General features: G+C 41.8%; 1 protein-coding gene across 1 annotated transcript in view; it reads right to left on the bottom strand.

The window, feature by feature from the left end:
- F13A1 (coagulation factor XIII A chain) overlaps positions 1 to 27,217 on the bottom strand; it is a 485,935-nt gene that overhangs the window by 270,992 nt on the left and 187,726 nt on the right. The window contains exon 7 of the mRNA XM_078688057.1: positions 15,487 to 15,661. Coding sequence (XP_078544183.1) covers positions 15,487 to 15,661 — 175 coding nt within the window. The remainder of the gene's footprint in view (positions 1 to 15,486; positions 15,662 to 27,217) is intronic.

Genomic DNA, 27,217 nt, shown 5'->3' on the forward strand with positions numbered 1-27,217 from the left:
TTTACCTCCTCAAGGTTTGTTTGACATACAGGATAAATTTGATAACGGACTTATTGTGGGTTCCGATGTTGAGGATGCCGTCCAGACACTTGCCAATTTTAGGTCTTCATTTTTCTCTCAAACTTCTCTTGAACCTGATCCTGCGGTTCGGCGTAAAATAAAACACTATCATATGCAAGAAGTTCCTTCAGTATGGAGAGATGCAGTTCCAGGTGCTAACCCGCCTGTCCCTGCTCATTTCCAGCGTATATGGGTACATGTCCCTTGGAAAAGATCTGAAGTCTTACTGGACCCCCGTAAGAATCCTGCTGGGTATTATAAAGAGCTGTCCCAGACTGTTGATGCGTGCATTATGAATCTAGCAGATATTGATTTGCTGATGGGAAATGTAGTTCCTCAAGCATTATGGGCTCGGATTCGTAGGGAAGATCATGATCAAGCTTTAGGTGGTAATTGGGCTGCTATTACTGCCGCGGATGCAGCACAAGTAGGTGGTGCTAAACCTGATGTTTTGATCACAGAATTGCCTGGTAGAATCATCACTCTAATGAAAACGATGATGCCTGCCTTACGTGTTAACCGCATGCGTGCGGGTGTTATTCCGCTCCCACGCTGAGTTTTTTAAAAACGCATGTTACATGACGAGCTGGGCTCGTCATGAGCGTGCGAGGAGGCTACCTCATGACGAGCCCAGCTCGTCATGAGCGTGGAAGGGGTTAATTGGGATAAGTTAGCTGCGTGTAAACAGAAGAAAGATGAGTGTCTCCGATTTCTTTACCCGTTTCGAGGAGACTTTCATTGACCATAGTGGTCAAGATATGAGTACTGAAGGTGGACAGCGATTATTTGTGGATAAATTTGTGTTTAATTTACTTCCAGAATTATCGCATAAATTGAAAGATTCTTAGAGTGCGTGGGCCGTTTCTTCCTCCGCCCAGATATTAGCTACGGCTCAGTACTACGAGAATAGGGATAAGGAAGAAAAAGATCGAGCTGAGAAAAAGACTAAAGAACTGAAAACGAAGGTTCTTTTGCAACAAGCTTATCCCCTCGTTCTGCTCAGCGTCAATCGCAACAGCCTCCACAGTTTCAAAGATTGTTGCAGAAACCTACACCTTTTGTGCCGCGACCTTTGCTGGGTCCTAATCAGTGTGCCTATTGTAAAGAGGAAGGTCATTTTAAGAGTAGTTGTCCGATTTTATTGCAGCGTAATGGTGGACTGCCAGGGCCACGAGGCCGTGGTGGTTTTCAGTCAGCACCTAGGGGTAGAGGGCGAGGTGCGTTGTCTCAGGAACAGCCTTCCTTTCCCCCCTCAAAACACTATGAATTATTTCGATCAGCAAAATTCTCAGTCTACGCATATTACAATGACGATTATTATACAGAAAGTGAAACTCCTGATTTTCATACTAGCTAGGACAGCCATGGACAAAGCAAGGGAGTGGTATCAGTTCCAGTTGATCAGAATGGGCCTTATGTTAACGTTGTTGCATTGGGTGTTTCAGAGCCATTTCTTTTGGATACTGGTGCAATGAGGAGTTCTATTATTCACTCCAAACTTCCTGGGGCACCTTTGTCTGGCTTAACAAATGTTTCTCTAGGATTCTGGCGCCCCAGTTCGCAACCCGGTTTCTTGCCCTTTGCCCATCTCCATTGGTCCTTATGATTTGGAAGCCCCACTCATTTTAACAACTGGTTGTGGTGAGAATTTGTTGGGTTTGGATTTATAGAATCCTACATGCCACATTGTATTGTTCCCCCTCTGGTGTACATCTTACTTTGGGTGATAAATTGGTTTCTCTTATGTATTTGTCTAAGGATCAACTGCCGCTTGAATTGCGTTCACTTCCTGCTACGCTTTGGGCCACGGGTCCGAATGATGTTGGTTTGCTCGAAAATTCCACCTTACGTGATCACTGTCAAGCCTGATGTTAAATTGCCTCGCATTGCTCAGTATAAGATTTCTAACGATGGCGAAAGAGCATTGTTGGCTATTGTTCATGATTTAGTCCAGAAGGGTGTGGTTGAAGAAACGAGAGGAAATGTTTGCAATAGTCCTGTTTTACCTGTTCTTAAACGTACTGATCCTTCTAAGCCTCCTGTATACCTTTTTTTGATTGATCTTCGAGAAGTCAACAAAATTGTTGTCCCTCAGTTTCCTGTTGTCCCAGATATTACTGCCTTGCTTACAATGATCCCTGCTTCGGCTGTTTGGTTCTCAGTTATTGATCTCAAAAAGGCTTTCTTTAGCATTCCTATTGCTGAGGAGAGTAGAGATCTCTTTGGCTTCTCTCTCGGAGGCCGAAGTTTTCGATTTAGGCGTGCACCTCAAGGCTATTGTGAGAGCCCCTCCATTTATAGTCAGGCTTTGAAATCCCAGCTTGATGCTTTCTCTTTGCCCCCTGGTGTTACTCTTGTTCAGTATGTGGATGATCTGTTAGTGGCTGCCGATTCAAAGGATGTCTGTAAAAATGCGACTGTTTCGCTTTTGTACCATTTATCTGATTTACATCATAAGGTGTCACCTTCTAAATTACAATATTGCCGCCAAGAGGTTACCTATTTGGGTCATCTCTTGTCGAAGGAGGGAAGGCGACTGACCCCAGAATGTATTCATGCAGTTGCACGAATGTCTGTACCATCCACACAAAGGGAGGTGCGTGCATTTTTGGGCATTACCTCTTATTGTAGACAGTGGATTCCGAATTTTTCTTTGTTGGCTAAACCCTTGTTGGCACTTACTCTGAAAGACACACCCCAACCTCTTCCATGGACTGATGAATGCCAGAAGAGTTTTTCTGATTTACGTACTGCTTTGTGTTCTGCTCCTGTGTTGGGTACTCCTGATTATAGTACGCCTTTTACACTCTACGTTCATGAAAGAGAAGGTTGTCCATTGTCAGTCTTGACACAGCAATTTGGAGACAAATAAAGGCCGTGTGCCTATTTTTCGACTACATTGGATCCTGTAGCCAAGGCATTGCCTAGTTGTCTCAGAGCAACAGCAGCAGCAGAGATCTCCATTCGCCAATCTGCTGGATTGGTATTGGATCACACTCTTGTTGTTATGGTACCACATGCAGTGGATACTCTCTTGAACAGAACGAAAACGCAACATCTCACTAGTGCTCGTTTGTCTGGGTATGAGTTGACACTTTTGGCTAGTCACATACATATCAAGCGATGTAATGTTTTAAATCCAGCAACATTGTTACCTATTCCAGAAGAGAAAGATACACAAGAACAGCATGATTGTTTTCTTCGTACAGAGGAGGAAACTAAAGGCAGAATAGATTTGAAAGATACACCACTCGTGGACCCGGATGGGATCCTATGGGTAGATGGGTCTTGTTTCAAACTTCCCAATGGTGGGACGACTGCAGCTTATGCTGTTACTACTTTGTAAACAGTAGTAGAAACTGCACGCATTACAGAGAATTCAGCGCAAGCAGCTGAGTTGATTGCACTGACGAGAGCGTGTGTGTTGTCTAAGGAAAAGAGAGTGACTGTTTACACCGATAGCCAATATGCCTTTGGCGTGGCTCATAGTTTTGGTCGCTTGTGGAAGGAAAGAGGATTCTTTACTTCCCATGGGACTAAAATACAGCATGGTCAGTTGGTGACTGACCTTCTTGAATCACTTGCTTTGCCTACTCAGATAGGGATTGTGAAGTGTAGTGCACACAAAAGGATTACTGATGATGTGGGTCGCGGGAATGCTTTTGCGGACGAAGTAGAGAAAGAGACAGCGAAAGATATCAAGAGTCATATGTATATTGCAGGTCCTGCAAGATGGGTCAGAGAAGTAGGTATGTGTGAGGACACAGTAGAAAGTGTGAAAATGATTCAAGAAGAATCAACAGAGAAGGAATTGAGTAAGTGGAGAGAGAGTACGGGAATGTTGGATGCGACAGGATATTGGACGGAGTTGTCAGAACACCAACGTTGGTTGTTACCAGATGCCTATGTACTACCTGTAGTTACTATAGCTCATGGTCCAGCTCATATCAGGGCGAAAGGGATATGTAAACTTTTGGCTCCAGTATGGCAGAATGATGGTATCCCCAAATGTGCGGAGAATGTGGTAAAGCACTGCATTGTTTGTTTGATGCATAATCCAGGAAAGGGAACCCCAACTCCGGCAGGTCATTTTGCTCCCCCTACATATCCTTTTGAGGTATTACAAATCGATTACATCCATATGGAACGTTCCAACAACCTCAAGTATGTCCTGGTGGTGGTTTGTGCCTTTTCCAGATGGATAGAGGCCTACCCCCTAAAGGATAATACTGCTTTCTCCAAGGCCAAAGTCCTCTTGAAGGAATTCTTCCCGAGGTTTGGTTTGCCGCGCATTGTCTGGAGTGACAATGGAAGTGAATTTGTTGGTCAAATTATGCAGAAGGTGTGTGCGGGTCTTGGTATTAGGCAGAAATTCCATGCGGCAAACCATCCTCAGTCAGCGGATTTGGTAGAGTGCTATAATGGCACTCTCAAGCTAAAATTAGCAAAGATTCAGGCCAGCATGGGCCTCGCTTGGCCCGAAGCCTTACCTTTGGCACTTTTCTCTACAAGGACAACTGTACATTCTCGTTTAGGACTTAGCCCTTATGAGGTCGTCTTTGGGCGTCCAGCCAATGTCTGGGGAGGCCCTCAACCTAAAAAGTATTCTGATATTCCATACCCATTGTTGATTGATTACTTACATGACCTCACCACTAAATTACGTGTTATTCATCAACAGGTCCAAAACGCTTTGCCGGAGGCTTCCTCAGATCCAGGTCATTCCATCCAACCTGGTGACTACGTTTGCTTCAAAAACTTCCAGAGGAAAAAGAATCTGGAACCTCGATGGGGGCCACCACGACAAGTGCTTTTGACGACACATACAGCTGTAAAGGTCGTCGGGAAGAAAAATTGGGTTCACGGCGTGCACTGTAAGAGGGTACCATTACCTTTACCTTACGGCCAGTGGGTCCAAGAAGGCATAGCTGACAGTGAGAGCGAAAAAGTACCCCAGTTTGTACCTTTCATTAGTGCACGCCTGGACTGGACAAGTTCTGAGAAGGAAGACGACGACGTGTTGCAAGAAGCTGTACCAATACCTTTGCGATTAAACACGACAAACCCAGAGACTCTGTTTCGAGACCAAACAATACCTAGCAAGACACGGTACAACCTAAGACCTAGGTTGCCGAAAAACAATTGAACTTTGTTTTCTTTTTCTTTGATTATTCTTTTTGAAAGACATTTCCTTTCACTATCCATCAAGTTGCAGGGTCACGGTATGAGTCTTAGGCTGTGACCTGAATAGTGATTAGTTCAACAGGACTTGCAGTGTCATAGGACGGCTAATAATCACAGCTAAGTGATCCAGGAAGATTACCGTGAGCAACGCCTTTAGAGAAATGGATACTAAAGTGGAAGGGAATGATGTTAAGATTGTAAAGAGAAATAAGTAAAAAAAAATGACTGTTTAATAGATGTGGCGTAGCTTTATGTATTCTAGTATGTTTATGTATTTTATTAGCCTGTGTGGGTTGGGTTGCCCACACTATGCAGCAAACACCTGCTCCAACTTCTGTTTCCTTGTCTCTTCCTACTACTACCTCCCCGCATTAGTTCTATACACTCCCAGATCATGAGCAAATTAGGTGAACAGAATACTTCAACAATTCATTCATCCAGTTGTTACATCAGCATCAACTGGTAGTCAACACTACTGACTGTTGGGTTTGTGGGCTCATGCCTCATAATGCTGAGAAAGGGATGCCATACTTAGTCTTTCCATTTTCCTATGAAGGTTCCGCTTGGGCTTATTTGGGCATGTTTTCCAATGCGTACCAGAATCAACTTCGATATCCTCCTGATGGTCCATATAATGAAGGAGCGGATTTTAGTCATAGTCCTTTGATAAAGGGAATAGTGACTATGGCTAAAATTGCCGACATTGGTAAGATTCCTGTAGATGAGAAGCGAGCATATGATGGTTGGAATGTGACTCGTTATGTTACTAGCCTTACTGATAAGGCTAGACAAAGAAGATCCCTGCCAATTTGCACCGTACCTCATAAAGGTAACTTAGGTCTACAGATAAATGGTCAGAATAATAAGAACAAACAGGAAAGGAGTGTTTGTTCCCATACATACATCTATTCACCCTTGGTTTCTTCACCGTTAGTACCATCTCAAGGTACATATTTTGTTTGTTATGCCAGAGCCTATACATGGCTTCCTGCCTATTTTTCAGGAACATGTTACGTGGCTTTCCTCCTTTCTCCGACATAAACTGCTCCTTCAGGTCATCACAGAAAAAGATATGGCAGAGGGGTTATTGATTCTGGAGACACAGCTGGACAAGAGGGAGGCGACTTTATTAATGGGTTTCTTCCCTTTTGGGGCCCAATGGTTAATAGCAGAAACATTAGACAGCTAGTTCGTGTTGTTGAGGCTACAATAAATGTAACTTCCGGAGCCTTGAGTAATTTGACAGCCGAACTTCAGGCAGATCGCCTTATGACTTTGCAAAACCGAATGGTTTTAGACATTGTCCTTGCAGATAGAGGAGGAGTCTGTAAATTGATTGGGTCTAGTTGCTGCATTTACATTCCTGATAACGCCCCTACGGTATACCAAGCCATTTCCAAGTTACACGTGATTTCCGAGTCTATTCATCAGGACGCAGGAGATTGGTCTGTAATGGGATAGTTTTGGAGACTACTGTCCACCTGGGGATGGAAAGTGATAACGTTCCTTGGAATGATTCTAGCCATCATTTTATCTTGCTGTCTTTGTTTGCAGTGTGGCCCCGCCATCTAGGAGCTTTATCTCAAACTGAGGCTGAATCACAAATTCAGTAACATTGCAATGGCAATGGTACAGATTTTGCCCCACAGTAACGGCAGAGAGGAGTAAATTTGCAAGTTTTATCAGCAAGCTAGTAAAGTTACAATCTCCAATCAATTCAATTAGACATAAACCGAGATTCCGCTGAGTGCATGAGTATAATTCAAGTAATTCAGTTCAGTAATGTGAATAATATTTGCAAATCAAAGCCAAGTCTCATTTCCAAAAACAAACTTGCTAGGGCTAAGCTAAGGTTTTGGACAGGTTGGGTAAATTCAGGAGCAGTGAGTGTCAGCAAACATACATCAAAAGAAGAACCAAATTTAGGTACTGATTAGAATGAGAAGGAGTGTGTTTGCTCTCGAGAGTAACTCTAGGATCTGGAAAGTAAAGAGCATTGGTCCCAAGAGAAGGGAAAGGACATCTTCCTGCTATGGTGGGCGGGGGCAATAGACCTAACTAACCAACAGGCTTCACACAGTTCAAATGTTAGCTCCATCCAAGGGATACAGCAGGTTCCCACCAGGAAGGAACTAATCAAAACAGTGTTCTGCGTACTTGGTTCCCGCGTTTGTCTCACGGATAATACAGTGCCAGCTTCTTCGATCATCATGGCCTTCATGATATCTCACAAAGGAGTATTCACCTCCTCTCCTCCCAGCCTGCAGGTGCTGGGAATCATTGTCCAAACTAACGAATTGCTACTCTACAACCTTCAAAATGTAAACTAGCAATGAACAGGATTTGAAAATGAGAACACAGTGACTCTTGCCTTAAACAGAATAAAATGTTATGCACATCAAACAGAAATACAAAGTTTATTTCATATGGAGTAGGGCAGCTAGGCCTACTGACAACAGTCCTAAAATTCACATATGTTAACTAAAGTGAATCAAATCTTTGATTTATTTAGTTTATGCAACCTAAATGCAAAATAACATGTAGAATAATGTGTGAAATAATGGATAGATAATTAATCAGGTGTAAATCATATAAGTTATGATTAAGTGGATTACAGGTAATATATCAACAAAGGTAAATATATGATGGTGACAGAGTCACCAGGGCTCCTGGAATTCAGTAGAAAAACAGGAACACTACTATCTTGCTGCTAAAATTCATGAGTAACACAGGAGCACTATAAGAGTAAGTCAGGCCTACTCTTAGATACACCCTTTTGAATAGGGCCTGATATTTTTAGACTTGTATAACTGCAGATAGTTTCACATGCAGTATTTTCAGTACAAAGGCATTGCCATCTTGTTCTTATTTTTGGGGCAGCAAACCTTAGAGCAACCCAATGCAGGTTTCACCGTCAGGACGAAAGTATCATTTAACAAGATATTTTTAATGATTTGTGCAAAAGAACAAATCAACGTTTTGAAACATTCTGGAACGAGGATGATTGTCGACTGTATTCCCACCATGCACTGCAGCATAAAGGTCTACATTTGTTTAATGATGTAATTGGCCGCATTAAGTTGAGTGATAGCAGGGGCTAGCTTCAGGTGAAAACTATCACTGTGTGCATTACACGCTGGCTTGAAGCAATGAGTGTGGACTCCTAATGGAAGCTTCCACTGGTTACGTGAGGAAGGCCTGCCAGCAAGCCCATCTTCCCATAGGAGTCCCATATGAAAATAGGGTCACTCCCTTTCCACTGCTAGTTCAAAATCTAGACTGGTCTTAAAGAAACAGACTCCATTTTGCAGGTCTGAATCTTGTCACTGCGTGTGTGCAAGGGTCACCAATTGTCCTCTCAGAGGGTTGCTGGCATCCATGGGACATTCCAGAGGGTATCATCCATCGAAAGGGATGTGGCCAGAAACGACTCCCCACACCTGAAACTCTCATGGGCATACACCACACAGCCATTTTACACCCGACACCTTTCAACCACATAGGCCAATGGACTGGTGCTGAGAATTGTGGGCAGGGAAAAATACGCACTGCTGTTTTTCAGATCTAACGAGACTGAGAGGGATTACTTCTTGTAACCCTCCCTCTTCCTGGGCATTACAACATAGCTAATAGAAATATTGTTATTCTGAGCAGATGGTAAAATGTGTTCTGAGGCTCAATGCGTCAAACCACATTGATATTGAAACCACATGCTAAGTATTCTTTTTGTGTTGGTCTTAAAACAATTTAAAAAAGAGAGAGTTGCACGAGACAAGTCTAATTTGTATTATATTTTAATGTGGTACACATAAAAATAGAACTTTTGCAATGTTAATGCAAGTTTGGAAAATTACCTTTTTATTGCCTTCTACTCCCACATTTTATAGTTAATGTTTCACTCCTTTATTATGCATTTCAGATCCAAGGCCAAGGTTAAATGCTTGTATGCAGGCATTAATAATTTCTCTAGGGGCACCGAAAATGCCTACACACAATGTCTGTGTTCTAATCAAGTGGGCTTGTAAGAAAATTAGATTTTCACAAAGTTTGCAAAAAAAGCAAGAACAGTAGATAGTAACAGTCTGGGGATCTTGCTGTTTTACTGTGTAAATCAGTTTCATTAACCAAAGGCTATCAAAAAAAGCAATTGTACTACAATGGGTTTGTGATAAGGGATAAAAGACAGACTTCAGAATAAATGGCATGCCAAAAAAAACCACTGCTATATTTATGTCAAACAGTCGCTTTCATAATATGCTGCACATATTGGCCTGTAAAGCTGATTCAGATTAGGAGTCAGTGGAGGGCAGTGGAGCAAAAACCTAGCCCAGACCAGCACCAGAGTTGGTATTTATGCAGATCAATCTCCAATTGACATTATCGGTGAATGTATCTATTTGTTTGTTTGTGCAGCACCATGTTTAGCTTGATAGACAGTCCATAGTGCTGGGAAGAGTCTGGTTTGCAAAGGTAAAGAGTAAAGGACACCCTAACCGTAGGAGTTTGCATCAAGTCAGATGCTAGAAGCATTTCCCTATCCGCCATTCCTCTGTCACTCTCCTTGGTGTGACAAGACATCAGTTAAATGCTCAGTTTTCAGGATTCTACTGAAGTGGCGGGAGCTAGGTTGTGCTGCGAGACATATGTGCAAAGCATTCCAGAATGTAGGGCCCTGAAATTCCAAGACCTGACCTCTGGGTCTGATTACAATTTTGGTGTTCACGTACTCTGTCACAAATATGATAGATATCCTGTCCACCTTATTACAAGTACATTATACTGCTTGGCACTTGTAATGTGTCCATCACATCGTGAAAGAGTAACTTGTCTGCCAAACTCTAAATCAGACCCCTATGTTCTGATATTTGAAGGCTTGTTGGTGGATTAGGTGTGAAAAATCTGGCCACAGGATTCTGGCAAGGATACTGTAGGGACACAGATTCTGACGTTAACCAGGAGCTTTGCAACAGCAGACCTAGCGCATACTACCTTCATTTTCTAGGTGGGTTGTAAGGAATTAACGTGTGAGTTAGTTTCCAGTTGAAATGTCATGTAGAGTTCTGTGGACAAATAAGGAGGTTGCATCGCGTGACCTTTTATCAGGACCCAGAGGAGGGACTTTGGCACTAGTGTGATATGGTCATAGTGTTTCAATTTGACCAAGAGACAGTCAGAACAGTTCTAGAGTTTTTGTAATTATGAAAGAAAATACTTTGAGACTCCTGAATCGATGCTATTACAATAAACCATATGGATATTACCACTGTAATGACTGGTGATTTTTTCTGAAAGAATAAGTTACAACAGGAAGCCTCTAACCCATGTATAGTTGAAGGAAACCTGGTTTAGTGACATAGTAGTATAAAGGAGACCTCATTATCAGATATCAAGCCCGGCATGCACTATAGAAACGTCCTCAACTAGGGGGTTACACTTAAATGTTTTTCCAATGAATGAGACCCTGAAGGCACATTTATTGTGCCAGGAAACATCAAAGGTCACATCACAACAGATAGACAACACAATGTATGGTATCATGCTTACCTTATAACTATGCTTTCCTCCCCTCTCCACTATTTGAACCTTTAAATAATTTTAATACAAGAAAAACATTTAAAAATATGTTTAATAAAGGGAAAACCTATATTTCGTATTAGAAACACAGCCTTCCATATGGGTGATGATGCTGATGTATGGGCTATGGTAGGCCTTCTACAGCTAAGCTGGCGCTGTGTGTAGGAGTGTAGGTGATGTTTTTAGTGACAGAACCACCGACAACATGAGGTTCTTGAAGATGAAATTGAAATAGCAAATGCTGTAGACCAGTTCTGAGGCTGGGGAGGTGCATTCCATTCATACACAAATTACAGAGATTAAATTGCAATCCTCTATTGATGCTCAGATCACAACTAATAACCAGCTAAGTCTGGCAAGAGACTCTAATACTTCAGAAAGTTGCCAAAGCTTGTCCAGAATCAATGGTATCCTCCTTGAAAAGTTAAATTGTTGATAATATGATGTTGATTCATAAAGGTTTTGAAAGCTCCAACATGGTGCCTTGCACACTTCAGGATCTGCTCAAATGCCAGGTCTCTCAAATGCTGAAAAGTCTTTCAAAATAAAAATAAACCAATTTCAGCAATCTTTTTATTACCATGAGTTTGACACATCCCTGATCTAATCTTGACATCTGGCAGTGAACTGTCAGGAATGGGTGCAGGAGAACAGTAGCCTAAATTGTGGCATTTTTTCTAATACAATGTTTGTTTAACAAGATAGACACTTATGAAAGAGCAGAACAAAACTGCAGGTGGGTTTACTTTTTGCTCACTATCATAGGATGAATATCAATGCTGTCTGCGTAACTCTATATGGTGAATATGATTATGATTTGTAGTTATACTTGGATTACATTTGATTCACTTTTGAAAATGAACATATTGAGCGAACAATATCTGTAGTGAATAAAGGGGTGAAAACGTAGTCTTAACTCTAAAATACAGTGTGAAAGACATAAACCAAGGTAAGAAGAGGAGACACGAGCTATAGAAAATGCTGTCAGATGATAATGCTGAGAACATTTGTTTTTGTTTACTAATTAACATATTTTAAGTAACAAGGCAATAAAGATGATAGCAATAGTGCTAGTTGATTTAATAGTGTCCTTTTAATACAGTGACTCGAGAGGTGACAAAGGCAGCAGTAAAAGGCATTATAGATAAAATAAAACTAAGTACCCCTAACGCCCTGAGAAAGGGCCATAACAGACCTAACTAAACGTGTTGGTCTGGGATGGAACAATGCAGATGCAGGAAAATAAAATTGAAGGGATTAATTAGAGTTTAGCAGATTCAAGATATGCACTAAAAATTGGCTGCTGTCCCTTACACCTTAGCTGTGGTGTATAAGTAGGTATACACGCTAAACAGGGCAGACTTTACACCCACTGTTTTTGGTGGATATTCTGAATAATCCCCTAAATTGTTTTCTAGATGAAGAATATTTGTGAAATAGTGATAAACTATGTAGGGGTTTTCTGGGCACCGGGTGGGTGCCTGGTATCAATAATTTAATATTGGAGAACAGCCACACCAAAACAGCTAAACCAGCACTAGGGGAGTACTGGCCCTTCTCACTTCAAAGGAGGCACATTGGGTTTGAGTGTGAAAGCTATACACTCAGAATGTACCTTCTCCATCTCAAATCTAAGCCTTATTGAGAACCAAAGATCCTGAGCCCAGATTTTACTCAACCAATCCAACGTGAACAACTTCAAGTCCCCTTTACAATGTATGTGCAATTCAATATTCTCCTCATATGGAATGTTATTCGTTTTGTATCATCCATCATGGCTCATCACCACCACTAAATGGACCCAACCAAACTGCTGATGCCCTTATGTATTGTATGCTCTGTTCTGAACAGCACTTTTGATAGAAACAACGGAAGCTGTATAATAAATATTCAAATATCAAAACACCTTACATTTGAGTATGGTCACCTTATCAAAATTCCCAAGAAGGTGAACCTCTGTGACTTAATGGAGGAGGAGGCTGCTACTACACCATTTTCACTATGACAGCAGATTTATTTTAAAGGGATAACATCACATCAAGATATTTATGGCACTTGACAAAATTGTGGGATTTCAAGAAATCTGCATGGTTGTTGTTTTGCAGTTAGGTATTAAAATTACTTTCTTTTTTATCATGTTGATTGCCACCTCATCTCATATGCCGTTTGTAAGGTTTCAGAAAGTACTATTATGTCTGGTAAGAAAAGTGTATTGAAGAATATCTGCCCATCAATAAAGAAGCTATTTCCATGCTCATCATTTAACAGTTCAAATATGCAGAGAAATACCTTCATAGAAGAAACAAATTTAATTAAAGCCTACTATAGCTTTGGATTAACTTTTGCTGGAAGAGAAACTCAAGGTGTGTATTTTTAACTCTAAATACGGTAAGAATCTCAAATGATGGGAGGTAGGGCTCATGTAAAGACTGGTGACTAAATGAAAATATCCTATTTAGTTGTTGTCCATATTAAGACCGAAACCTACACCTTACACCTACATCAATCATCGAAACCTGCTTACTGTGCCTAGGACTCGAAAGAAGAAATGAGGGAGATAGAGCTTTTCTCAACTGCTGCAATTAGACTCTGGACCTCTCTTCCGCAAAGCCTGAGGGCTAACCCACAGTTGTCGCCTTTCAGGAAAGCATTTAAAACCTGGCTTTATGCTATATAGACAACTTTTTTTCAGGTGGCTTGACAGTTAGGTTTTAGCTTTGGATGGCTGTCTATGGTACCTTCTTGCTGAACTGTCAATCTCTACAAAATCAAATCAAACCAAAGATAGAGTTAGGTAAAGGAAGGCAGTAATGAAAACTGGGAAGAGGAAGTTACAGGACAGATTGAAATACAGAAAATGATATAATTATTCTTATTCCTAGAGGAAAACAAGTCATTAAGGGCCTGATTACGAAGTCAGTTGGAGTTGCCTCCGACTGACACCGTCGCGGGCTCGGTACCCACCGACCGACCTCTAGTCGGCAGTCCCAACACCACAATTGCAGTGTGACCGCACATGGTGTGGTTGCATACTCCCATTTCTCTATGGGAACTTGTGCTGTGGCCATAAACTGGGCATTGCACAAACTCCCATAGAGAAATGTGAGATTCTGTTTATCCCTGCACCGCGAGGCAGCCACCTCAGGGTGCCTGCCACGCGCAGGGCCGGACTGGCTACCGGGCAGTTGTGTGTGCTGCCGAGCTGGGGGCTGTTTTCGTTGATAGGGACCTGCGTGTGAAAAACGAAATTAGTTTTGCTTTTTTTATTTCAATGCGCACGCAGGTCCCCATCAACGAAATGAGCCCCCACCACAGAGAAATTAGCCCCCAGCTCGGCAGCACACACGACTGGCCATGCGGTGCAGGGATTAACTGCGAGGTACCACCTCAGCCCCAAATCGGTGGCTGCTACTAGGGGCCCCCAAACTCGCTTTCCGACAGACTTTCCATGTCTGAAAGCCCGACATGAAAAGACTGTCCAAACCCAAGCATCGTAATCCCAACTGTGGAAACGCCGTCCATTGGGATTACGTGCTGGTCTCCGACTACCCGACGGGCTCCTTGAACCCATCAGAATCTAGCCAGAATGACCCGCCAGTTTCAGTTTCCACCGCATGCATTGTAATGCGGAGGTTGGAAATGAAACCACGATGAGGCTCGTAAAGCCTCTGACCTGCGGTCAGAGGCTTTTCGAGCCTCATTGTAATCGGGCCCTAAGTGTTAAACAGGTGAACAAAGGAACGCTGATAGTATGGCATGGTTCGGGCATGATATTTCTCTGGAGGGCACAATGAAAAATACAGGTAAATTGCTTATGAATGAAGGCGGGGCTTTTCACAAGTTTATAATGTCACTAACTGCAGTCAATAGGTTAGGAAGCTTAAAGTCGTAAGGCTTTTGATTATATGCTAAAAATCTCAATAAAAAGGCATTTAAAACGTAGTGGTAAAAATTGTGACAAAAAGTCGCTGGCAAACATATATTTGAATTTTAAAAATGTAGTTATAAAAAGTATATTTTACCATATCTGCCTTTAAAAAAATAAAATAAACCTTAACCTAATAACATATGGCTATTCCACTTAATCCTAACCCTCTAATGCTTACCTCATCCATGAGTTTCACCCTAAACCACAACCCTGCCCCTAACATATAACATAAACCAGCAACGTAGTTAGGCACTTTGCCACCCGTGGCGGGCCGTGCCTTTGCCGCCTGCGGTGCCGTGCTGAAGAGAGGGGGTGGTGGTCATTATTTTTCCGTTTTCTGCCCCTGCTGCAAACTCATGTAAGAGCGTGGGGGAGCCACCGCCTCCAAAACTTGTGCCGCCGGGGCGGACTGTCCCCCCCTTTGCTACGCCACTGACATAACCTGGACACATCGCGTACAGTCACTTTGACTTTTACCTCTCCACCAAGCCAATTTTAGATCTTATTTTAAATCTCGCCTTTACACTAACCTTTAATCATACCCTTGCTTTCCCCTATCGATTATCCAAACCCAACTCTAACCCTTAGCCCATAATAGTTGGAGGGATAGAGGGAACGGAAGGAAGAGGGTTGTTCATTTGCCCATTTATGAAGGCCATTTAAGTATCTCAGTTTTGAAGTGTAGGGCAAACAATACTTTGAAAAACATGAAAATAATTATGGAGAAAGCCAATGCTTACAAGTATTGAAGACACCAGCGAAAACCCAACACTGCCCATATCGTACTGGCATTCCTGAACTGCGATACTCCAACAGTATGTCCACGCTACCGGTCCACGCAGATGGCGCTACTCCAGCGGTGTACTCATTCTTCCAGCTCCCCGCAATAACCCCATCATCATCTTTAGCATTTATCTGCAGAGAGGGAAATAAGACCTGCAGATCTATCATTGGGTCTAACTTTTACAAAATATTGTTAGCATTCAGGATTCTTTCTTAGGGCCTCAGGACATGAATATCCCAAAACAGTGACAAGGACATTGAAACTGGGGAGCACAGATGTTGGAACTTGGAGGCATAGACAAGGCCAGAAGTAATTAGACACTGGATCAAATAATGACACATGCACTGGGACAGCAATTCATGGACTCTGGGGCAGGGACATAGGAAGTCATGAACTCTAATACTGGGAGATATCATCTAAGGGACATGATACATAAACACTGGAACAGATTAAGATGGATGATGCGGCTGGGAGACACAGACAAGGGGACAGGAAGGCACAGAACCTGGGGCAGTGAACACAGACAAAGAGCAACAAGAGCTCCAGAACCTGTAGACACAGACAGCAGGGCAGGGAGACATGGGAAGTAGGACAGGAAGGCATTGATCACAGAGACAGGAGGGCTCAGAGACTAGAACTGGGAGACAAATATATACACACACACTTGGAAAGGAAAAAAGAGGCCCTCATTATGAGTGTCCGAGTAATTTGAGTGCTAATTAACATACCTGGCAACTACTCATACCTGATATGGGGTATTTACTAAGATCAGCAATTACCTCCTATTAAAGTTGCACCTGGCTGATTGAGGCTTAACATGTACAATTGCTGTTGACTGTACCGCACAGTTCACCGTTTTGGTCAGCCATTTTCCCCTGATACATTTTGAAAAACTTCTTCTGGTGAAATCTGCCTGGGAAAAATTGTGGGGAATCAGCAATTAACAATAAACTCGTATTTCTGATCCATGTGCAACCGTCCATGTGTGCATGGAATGCAGTTTAAATCAGCACGTGTAATATAGCTGAGAGACTGGGGCAGAGGACCTGATTTAAATTACGGCGGACCTGCTACTCCTTCACAACGGTGACAGATATACTGTCCGCCAAAATATAAATCCCATTGAATCCTATGGGATTTATATTTTGCACTGGCCGGATATCCATCACCGCTGTGACGGGGTAACCCGTCTGCCGAGATCTAAATCAGGCCCTGAGTAAAGATAGGGCATCACAAACATTGTGACAGGGGATGAATGGGGATAGGGTGACAAAAACAGCAAAACATGGAAACCCTGATACATAGGCTTGGGCGGCACACACTTTCAGGGAGTGTGGCAAAAACAGCACTGGGACAGGGAAGCAAGGACTCTTGGGCTAGAAGAGATAGGCACTAGAACAAGGGTGGTACATGCACTGCAACAAGAAGGCTAGGATACTGACAGAGACGCGGACAACAGTACTTGGAGATAGGTACAAAGGGGAAGAAGACAGGATCAGAGGTGAAGCTTGACACTGACATTGAGACAAAGGGAGAGGCACACTGGAACAGGAGACTTTTGAACTGCAGCCAGGAGACATTCACACTGGACAAGGACACCAAGACATGAAAACACTAGCACACAGAGGCACAGACAATGTGGTAGGGAGGTACATACACCGAGACAGAGAGACAAGGACATTAGGAAATGGGCCCATTCACTCTAGGCCAAAGAAATGAATGAGGATGCGTGTTGAGGGAGACACAGTCAAGTGTGTGGGGTCTATGACAGGAAGACCAGTTAAGAGAAATACGAGACCAGAAAAACATGAACATCAGCAAGAGGAATTGCCATTCAGCAAACTACCATAAAACAGACCACGCTTAGTGCTAAGAGTTGGAGACATTAAGAGACCTTTACAAAAATAATCCAGCATTACAAATCTTAGTGAATCAACTCTACAGACAAGGAGACTTTGATATGTGTTGCAGTAGGTCCTCTAAAACAGGTATCTCCTACTAGTAGCTCGTGAGCTACTAGTGGCACTCCGGCTACCTGTGAGTAGCTCTCCTGTGTGCAGCCCAGCCTACTAAATTTCAAGCTTTTGCTTGTTTGAATAAATAAATGAATCCCAAAATTGAACAGGGTGTATTTGAGACAAAAATGTGCGTATTTTCGGTACTCATACCCTGTTCTTTGAAGAAATGTGCTTATTTAATATATTTAAAGCTTATATCTGAATGATAAATCATGAGACATTGAGGAGAATTATTACTGATATTATTATTACCTACTGGCGGTCGCCAGTAGGTATATATAGTTAGGATTTTTTCTCTATGGGTTTTTTGAAAATTCTATGTCTAATAACTTTGGCGTTTGTGGACGGAATTGGCTGAAATTTTCAGGAAAATGGCACATTTTGTTTCTGAGCAGCCCCTGAAAATTTTGGGGGGGTTCGTCAAGGGGGGGCCGAGAAAAAAGGGGGGTCCCAAAACGCGTTTTTCCCATGTTAATTTCCATAGGGCGGTTGGCCTCACTTTTAGCCCGAACGGCTGAATGGATTTGCACGAAACTTGGCAAAATTGTAGGGACTGGTAGCCCGATGTGCCTTTTGTAGGTCTCAATATATGTGCTCCAGTGGATTTTGAGAAATTAACGTTTAAAAAAAGATATATATCTGTAACAGCGGACCGGGCAGCGCTCTGGTTCGCGGACTTTTCGCGCAACGGAGCTTTGTGAAGCGAAGCTGATTGGTTCTCCGGCGTCTGTCAACATTCCAAACAGTCCGTAGCGGCCGCCATCTTGTCTCTCGGTAGGATCGAGAGACAAGAGGAGGTCAAAACAAAGGGGGAAATAACTATAGGGGGGCATAGTAGATCCTCGCTGACCCCCTAGGTTTGATGTGGAGGTTTTAAAAGGGCCCCGCGGGGCAAAAAAAAATAATAATAATAATAATCGAACGGCTGAATGGATTTGCACGAAACTTGGCAAAATATTAGGGACTGGTAGCCCGATGTGCCTTTGCTAGGTCTCAATATATGTGCTCCAGTGGATTTTGAGAAATTAACGTTCAAAAAAAGATATATATCTGTAACAGCGCTCCGCTTCGCGTAACGGAGGTTTGCGAAGATGATTGGTCATTCTGTCACTGGGCTATAGTTGGGCTACATCTGGCTGATATTTGGGCTACATTTGTTTTTTTGTGTGTCTGGCGGCCATCTTTGGGCTACATTGGGCTACATTGGGCTTCATTGGGCTACATTCGGCTAATTAGCAAATAGCTCATCGCAAACTAGGAATGGTAAAGAATCGCTATTTATTCCTTAAAGTTCGCTATTTAGGAAATGCAAAAAACTTTGATGATACATATGGCGGTTCATCTCTAACAAGATAAGAAGCATAGGGATACATTTATGATGACTGGCGCATCACCAGGGATGTGTTAGTCATTCTGTGCCGCTGTTCCGTCACCTATGGTGTGCTGCATTTACAATGCGGCGCATCATGGGGCAAAAACAGCACAGATGCGTGATGTATCTGTGCCGTAAAGGTGGCGTATTGCTGGAGTTGTATCGCAAGTGTGATGAAGCTCCAGCAAGGGTCGGGGGTGCCCCTGTCGCAGGGTTTCTGTTCTCACACAGAACTGTGGACAGAGGATTGGAACCTCGGCGAATGCATTGCTGGAGTTGTATCGCAAGTGTGATGAAGCTCCAGCAAGGGTCGGGGGTGCCCCTGTCGCAGGGTTTCTGTTCTCACACAGAACTGTGGACAGAGGATTGGAACCTCGGTGAATTAGGGTGTCCCAAAACTCACGTTAGTAATCAAAAACTCCTTAGCAAGCTAGGTACAGTGTCACATTGGATATAACAAACTCTCAATGTTTAGACAATCTAGAATATGAACTTATAGTACCTCAGGATACGTGGAACTCATGAACAGTCGGTCGTTATAGATTTCTTAGAAACCAGAACATGGAGTTAAGAAGAACAGATGTGTATTTGAAATGTTTATTTACTAATGCCGTCTTCTCAGGCGTAGTACCTTAGATAATAAAAGTACACATATTATCAGTAGCAAAATTACCAGCATAGTTACTAGTACATAAAAAGTGAATGGTGATAGTATGTTAACATGCTGTAAATGAATAAGAGTTAGCAACACTTATAAGCAGCCGCGGGCCGTGGAGGGAGTTACGGTGAGGCAGGGAGGCGGGGAGGGGGAGAAGCAGGGTGGAGAATACAAGTACACATATTATCAGTAGCAAAATTACCAGCATAGTTACTAGTACATAAAAAGCGAATGGTGACAGTATGTTAACATGCTGTAAATGAATAAGAGTTAGCAACACTTATAAGCAGCCGCGGGCCGTGGAGGGAGTTACGGTGGGGCAGGGAGGCGGGGAGGGGGAGGGGCAAGGTAGAGAGGGCTCCACCCTGCTTCTCCCCCTCCCCGCCTCCCTGCCCCATCGTAACTCCCTCCACGGCCCGCGGCTGCTTATATCTCACCCTCCCTAATACACATATTATATTATTTGCTAAGAAGGTCTCTTTGTGTTGGTTTAGGGCGTGCCCATACTTTAGTGTCTTAGATTTGAAGGAATCACATCAGCATACACCAGCTCTCTCTTCATGTGAACCGCATCAACTGTTGTGTATGTGTGTTCGGCAAAGCAATATAAAACCCGCCTCATGCCCAGAATTGGCAGAAGTTGCACTTATGTTATGAGTATGAAGTCGTGGAGATCAGACCTCATAACAATTCTGTATCGTGTTGTTCTTGAAACTTTAGCACTCGCTGTACAGATATAGTTTAACAAGTAAAGCAGATAGTAGACCAATAACATATTATTCTCATGTAAACCACGATGAACTACTAGGTGGAAAGCTAAAGCAACAACTAAGTGTCGTGTGCAGACGTTGCAAAAAAGGAAAAATGGCGTTTAAACCGGTAATGAGCCCATGCTAACTTAACACGGTGTAAAGATATCCAGGACCTAGATGACACCTCCTCATGATCCGGAAACGAACTGAATAAGATAATAGAAGTGCCATCTCATGAGAGCAGATTGCAAGTTTATATGTGGACGGTCCGCAAGGTAAAGCATTAAAAACTAGGAAAATTTAATGCTAAAGAAAAATAAAACAGCCAAGTACTTTATCGAGTCTTGAGCCAATAGGCAAGGTAAATAATAAAAACTTGACAAATAAGTCAATGAATTGTCAATGAAATGCTAGTACTCAGCATATCAAACATGAAAAAGGTCTATGACATAACTGTGTATGCAAAATAAGCTGCAACAGCCTCCAATAGGAAGTCACCGTCTTCATCCGAAAACAGTTCAGCCATCCAATTTAAAAGCGGAAAAGAACATACGTGCTCTCCCAGCACCGGATCCTCTATCACCATCAGAGGACAGCTCGGTGGGTTTTCAAGAAAGCTCTGTTCCAAGAAAGACTGTGCTGCCGCCAGTAAATTCCAGGGACCAAGTAGTCCATGCATCAATGCCACAGCCATAATCCTTTCGCCAGGACAAACCAACTCGTGAGTAATGATAGGAGTCATCAGCTGATTAAAGTCGACGTCAGGAGAAACCGGTCCGCAGAGACACAAATCAATGGCCCAATCGAAATCACAGGTCAGGCAGTGAAATACAGGCTGGACACAGGTGAAGTAGGAGAATCGAAAAGATAATCCATATGCCGTGCTTAATATCGCCAACGGCATTGTGCCATAATATTCTAGCATGCGATTGCGGAACAGTGTCAGCAGCTGCAGGGTGGGAGGTTGCATAGGAGGGACATCCATATTTAAAAATGTAAAAAAGCACAAGAGCGTCCGCTGGTAATGCAAGTAAAAATGCCAATCCACGAACCAGAGTGCAGAAAATAGAATGAAAGGAAGCAGGGATGACTCCAAAGATTTTCTCAAATGAAGTCACGAGACCACTGGTAACAACTTTAAAAAAGTGCGCCAGGGACTTTGTGGAGGATGCGTTAAAGATAGTCGGAAACATGTTGCTGAAATTGAAAGGCAAATCTTAATTGAAAAGGGTGTGCACCTCTGTACGGGTGTTCGCTATGTGAAGTACGAAAGTTTCACGGGCCGAACTCAAGGCCACCTCTTTCTGAGACAAAAGAGCTCTTATTCTTGCCATGCCGTTGAAACGTGTCCCAAGGTTGGTATTTGTGGCCAGATTGAAAACTCCCTATGTTCATGTGTGGGAGGAAATAGAACATTTCTGCAGCAAATAACCCGTTCACTTACTGTTACGATAAAAGGAATACTTTTAATTAACTCAGAACAATCTTCATTATTGAGCATCAAATAACTACCATTTTCCAACAACTTGAACGTGGGGATGATAGCAGGAACTGGCGTGCCTTGCAACACGCAAGCCATATTTGGTCGGTGTTTGTTGCATGAACCGTGTAACTGTATGTGCCTACACATTAGTGAATGATCTGGCGTCTCAGTGCATTCCTCTCCATTCAGATAAACTTCTTGATCATCTTTGAAACATCTGTATGTGTATGGAAGCGACCAGACCTCATGAAGAAAAGCACTACCTAAAGGTTCATAACGACCTATTGGTATATATTTCATACAATTTGAAAACTTATATAAAGCAAAAGGCAGCGTTATTAAACCGTGGATAAGGCATGTTGCCAAAAAACCTGCAATCCTCTGCTGATGATGTCACTGAGCATGTCATGAATGATGTAATATGTGACATCATCAGCAGTGGATTACGGGTAATAGTATCTCTAGTTTACTCCCCTATAGCTGTCTTTCTTTTAACATAAGTGTCTGTTTCCTTCCCTTATACTTACTGTTTTTGGTTCGCTTCCGGTTCGCGTACCGGCGAGCGAACTGGGAAGCGAACTAAGAGAAATAGAGGTTGGCACAGTTCCAAATATTGTACCAATTTTTTAATAACGGGGAGGTAGTTCTGAAAAGAACTTTTTTTTTTATTTTTCTGAACATTTTTTTACTGTTTTTGAATTTTTCGGAACAGTTTTATATTTTTTGGGGTTTTTCTTGGAGGGGGCAATGAAAACGATTCATTGTAAAGGGCTCAACAGGAGCAACAAAACAAAAAAAAGAAGTATTTATTATTTTGGGCGTTTCGGACAAACTTGCATATGATAGTCAATAGCTCTGTTGATCAGAGTGATGCTTTTTTGTCCGTAGGAAATGAATCCATCGCAAAATGCGCAGATGTGTTTTACATCACCAAATCTCATTTGTATATTTGGCACCATCTCCCTGCCCTCTGGTCCCGTTACTTCCGGTACAACAGATCTTCTGGCCATAATAGGGAGATTATCTAGGTCGTTCCGAAACTGTGCAGCACTGTAGTTGTTAGGATGCCACCTAGTCATATGGCGATGCATTGTGTAGTTTCCGAAACTGTATTTTTTGTCGGTCCCTCTGGACAGTCTATCTTGACATATAAGGCAAGTTACGTATCTTGCATTTACTTTTTTCTGACCTTTGGGAATTTAAAAAAATTGCCAAATGAAGTTTTCTTTCCGGTGAGACGTCCTGGGCTGCTCAGGCAAAAACTGCCTCTCTTCGTGCTCGTCCTCCTGTTCCTCTTCTTCTTCTTCTTGTTGAATTATAACTTGAGCAGGTGGTCCACTCTTCCTTGGATGTGGTGGAGGTGGTGGGGAAGCACCAGCTGAAGCTACTAAAGAAGCCATTGCTCAGTGATCACAAAGGGTCTTTCTCTCACAATGATGAAAGTCAGAGTGAGGAAAGAAGGAGGGATTTTCATCATTTGGGAAAAACAAGAGTTCTCAACCAATCAAAAGTGTTCATTTTAGATTATATGACCTAGTCTTACATCATTAGGAAACCAAAAGTGAAATGAACCAATGAAAAGTGTTATTACCAAGTCACATGACTTGCTGTGTTTACGTTAAGCGCTTTGCAGGGCCTCCCGGTTTGCTTCCAGAAACCTGCGCTTTGCGACTCGCTTCGCGTACCAGTTCGCTAACGTAGTACGTCATATGACGTATCACGCGACAACGTGAAACGTCATGCGGACGGTAGGCGTCACGATGTTGTTTTGTAACGCGGCACTTGCGGTAAAGAAACGTTTACCGGCTCGCGGTCTATTTCGCGGCATCAAGGTCAGCTAACGGGAAGCTTCCCGATTTGCGAAGCGGGAACGAAGAAAAAAAAATATTTAAAAAAAAAATTATTCATAAACATATAAAATATATTTTTGGATTTAAAGAAGAATACATTTTACAGCTACAGATATTAGCTGTTAAAAAACCAATGAAATTCACAGAAAAAACCATAGGTTATGGACCATATATAGTTAGGAATTAGCATTTACAAAACCTTGAAAATTCACTGAAAAAACCATAGGTTATAGACCATATATAGTTAGGAATTAGCATTTACAAAACCTTGAAAATTCACTGAAAAAACCATAGGTTATAGACCATATATAGTTAGGAATTAGCATTTAAAAAACCTTATTTTACTCACACAAAACCATTGAAATTCCATATATAGTTAGTTGCACTAACTATATATCGCGCACCCGCAATCCACTGCTGATCATGTCACATATTACATTATTCATGACATGGTCAGTGACATCACTGATGACATCACTGATGACATCTCAAATGACATCACTGATGACATCACTGATGACATCTCATTTGACATCATTCTTGTGCTAATACGATAAACCTCTTCAGACTCTAATATAACCTTAGATACACTCAGTGCATAGAGACACTCACACACTGCCACTCATCCATGGAGTTACTCACACACCCAGTCAGTCATGCAAAGAAACAATCTCACCTCCATTTCTTCAACTATACAGTTAAACACACCTTACTTATTGAAACATATACTAACACATATTTACTCTCTTATACAATCCCTGATACAAGTTCACAATGATCGATACAACCACTCACTCATTCAGTGGCTCTCATGCACAGTTATTTATATATGCCAACTCTCACATGTACTGTGTTTTACATATGTACTTACTATGACATGTAGCATTGAGATATCCATTCACTCATCAATACACTCATGCACACAGTCAACTGCCCATGTAGCTGTTTCCACATGCACTCTTGAACTCATACACCTAGTGAATAAACTGCTCACACATCTATGCATAGAGTCACACACCTTCCAGCCACCCCCACACAAACTCATTCTCCCATAGAAATACTTGGGCAACCAATTAATAACACATATAGCCTCTCGTATAGCTAATGATCAACACATGCAGCAGTTTACAGAACAACAGACATAATGATGCACAAATTAAGACAGTTTAGTCACTAACCCATGCATTCAGTGAGACACATTTAATCACTCACTCATACAGTCAGTCATGCACCTACTAAATCCTTCATCCAGACACTTATACATCCACTCAAGACATATTTTATCTTTACAGAAAAATACAGTCACTGGATGTTGTCATCAGTGATGTCATCAGTGATGTCATTTGAGATGTCATCAGTGATGTCATCAGTGATGTCACTGACCATGTCATGAATGATGTAATATGTGACATGATCAGCAGTGGATTGCGGGTGCGCGATATATAGTTAGTGCAACTAACTATATATGGAATTTCAATGGTTTTGTGTGAGTAAAATAAGGTTTTTTAAATGCTAATTCCTAACTATATATGGTCTATAACCTATGGTTTTTTCAGTGAATATTAATATAATTGCAGCTATAACCGTTATATATTAACCATGTAGAGGCATTCCATATTGATAACCCTTTTTCACGTTACTGCTGGTAATCCTGACTTAAGCACCAAGGTGATCACTGCTGGTATTAATGCATGGGGTGCCACTAATGTAATCTCGACTGACTTGCTCACTATTACCAAAGAAAAATCATATGTAGCTTAGTATGATTTTCATTGAACATAAGTAGCTCTTATTACAGAAATGGTTGGAGACACCTGATCTAAAGCCAAATGCATGTATGATCAAGATTGATGGGTGTAGCTGTTTGGCATTATCATCTGTTGTCATATCAGATATTTATAAACAGTCAAATAGTCCAACGTGGCCTTGATTCTGCTAATATGGCAGATAGCTGGTGGGTAATTAACCAGGGACCTATGGTACAATTGTATGGCTTTACTCTTTTGTAAAAGAATAGAGTATGGGTCAGCAGTTCATTTAGTCTTGATTTTTTATCAAATTAAATCTGCTAAGGGAGCTTCTACAATGTCCAATTAGTAGTGGTAATTACATCCCTTTAGAACTGAGAAGCATAAGCTCTATCAACTTCATTAGTTTAATGATCCTGCCCTGACCATATAATTTGAGATTCAAGAAGCCATTTCTTTTTATGTGCGCTGTAAGACAGTACAGTAGATGATCATGAGGAATGTGTAGTTCCACTGCCCTTACGGTGGACTATTTGTCATTTATTTTACTTAGCGTAACATTTAGCTTTTTTATTCAAGTAAGATTAAACACAGCCATCAAAATTAGATAAAGATGCACATGCATTAGTCAGAAAATAAAAAGCTAGAAGAATTATTCCTAACATAAAGAAACAAAAGAAGAGTGATGTAAAATAAGCCCTACGATATTTCTATACAAAAATTGTTGTTTTCAAGATTAGACCAACAATCTTCCTTTTACTTGCATCGGAAAAATAAATAAAAGGACATTTTCTTAGAAACAATAAAGGGGAGATTTGCAAGTAAAATTCACACTTCTTTCATTTCTATTAAGGGAATGTGAAATTTGTGTGATTTGCTTTTGCATATTCACACAATACATCTGGAAATTTAAGTGAAATTACACTAAATTGCAAATCTGGCATTTAGCGCTATATTTCAGTGTGAAATATGTTCTTGCATCATTTTATATTCAAAAGCGCATTTTGCCCTAAATTAATAGTTGCAACAACACAAGTGTTGAGAAAAATCAGCTGCTCAAGTGCTGTTTGTTTGCGCTGTTCCTGGGCTCCCACGCTAATATTTTGCTATCAATGCAGCTTAATTATGTGATGTGCCATAATGGCGTCATTGTGGTAATTTTATGTAACAAGTGTAACACAAAATTCCTGAAATTATACTGAAGTAATTGAATTTTTTGTTGGGCCTGATATTAACCACTTTTGGTCCTATTGCTGCAATCAGTTGATTGAGTAGATTGGTTGAACAAATGCTCACACCACGTGGTCACCATTGCTCTAACAACAGACTCACATATTACTCTAATGCGATGATGTCCAACCTAGGTTACGGAGGGCCAAATCCATGCCTCAATTTCAGGATATCCACTAACTACGTAAATGATCTTCATTTTTAGGTAGATGTATTTCACTTGGACAGTGTGAAAAACTGCTATGGCTTTGGCCCGCCTAGACCTATGTTGGACACCCCTGTTCTAAAGTCTTTTCTCTGTTTCACATGACACACTGTGGTTACATGCAATGTTCCAACTTCTGCATACCTATGTAACTACAATTGCTCTTTCCAGCAGATCCTCCACACTTCAGCTATTCTTCAGCCTCCTCCTTGCATCTGATGAAATCATATCCAGTCAAGAGTAATTTGAAATTCCTGCCATCCAACGTATCATAGAAGACTTCGCTGTTGGAAACTAACATGCTTCAAAAGCACCTTTAACAAGGTTCCATCAGGCACTTCCATTTTTCTGAATGAGGCACCACACTCTGG

Source organism: Lissotriton helveticus, chromosome 4_1 (assembly GCF_964261635.1).
Source record: "Lissotriton helveticus chromosome 4_1, aLisHel1.1, whole genome shotgun sequence".
NCBI classification, from domain to species: domain Eukaryota; kingdom Metazoa; phylum Chordata; class Amphibia; order Caudata; family Salamandridae; genus Lissotriton; species Lissotriton helveticus.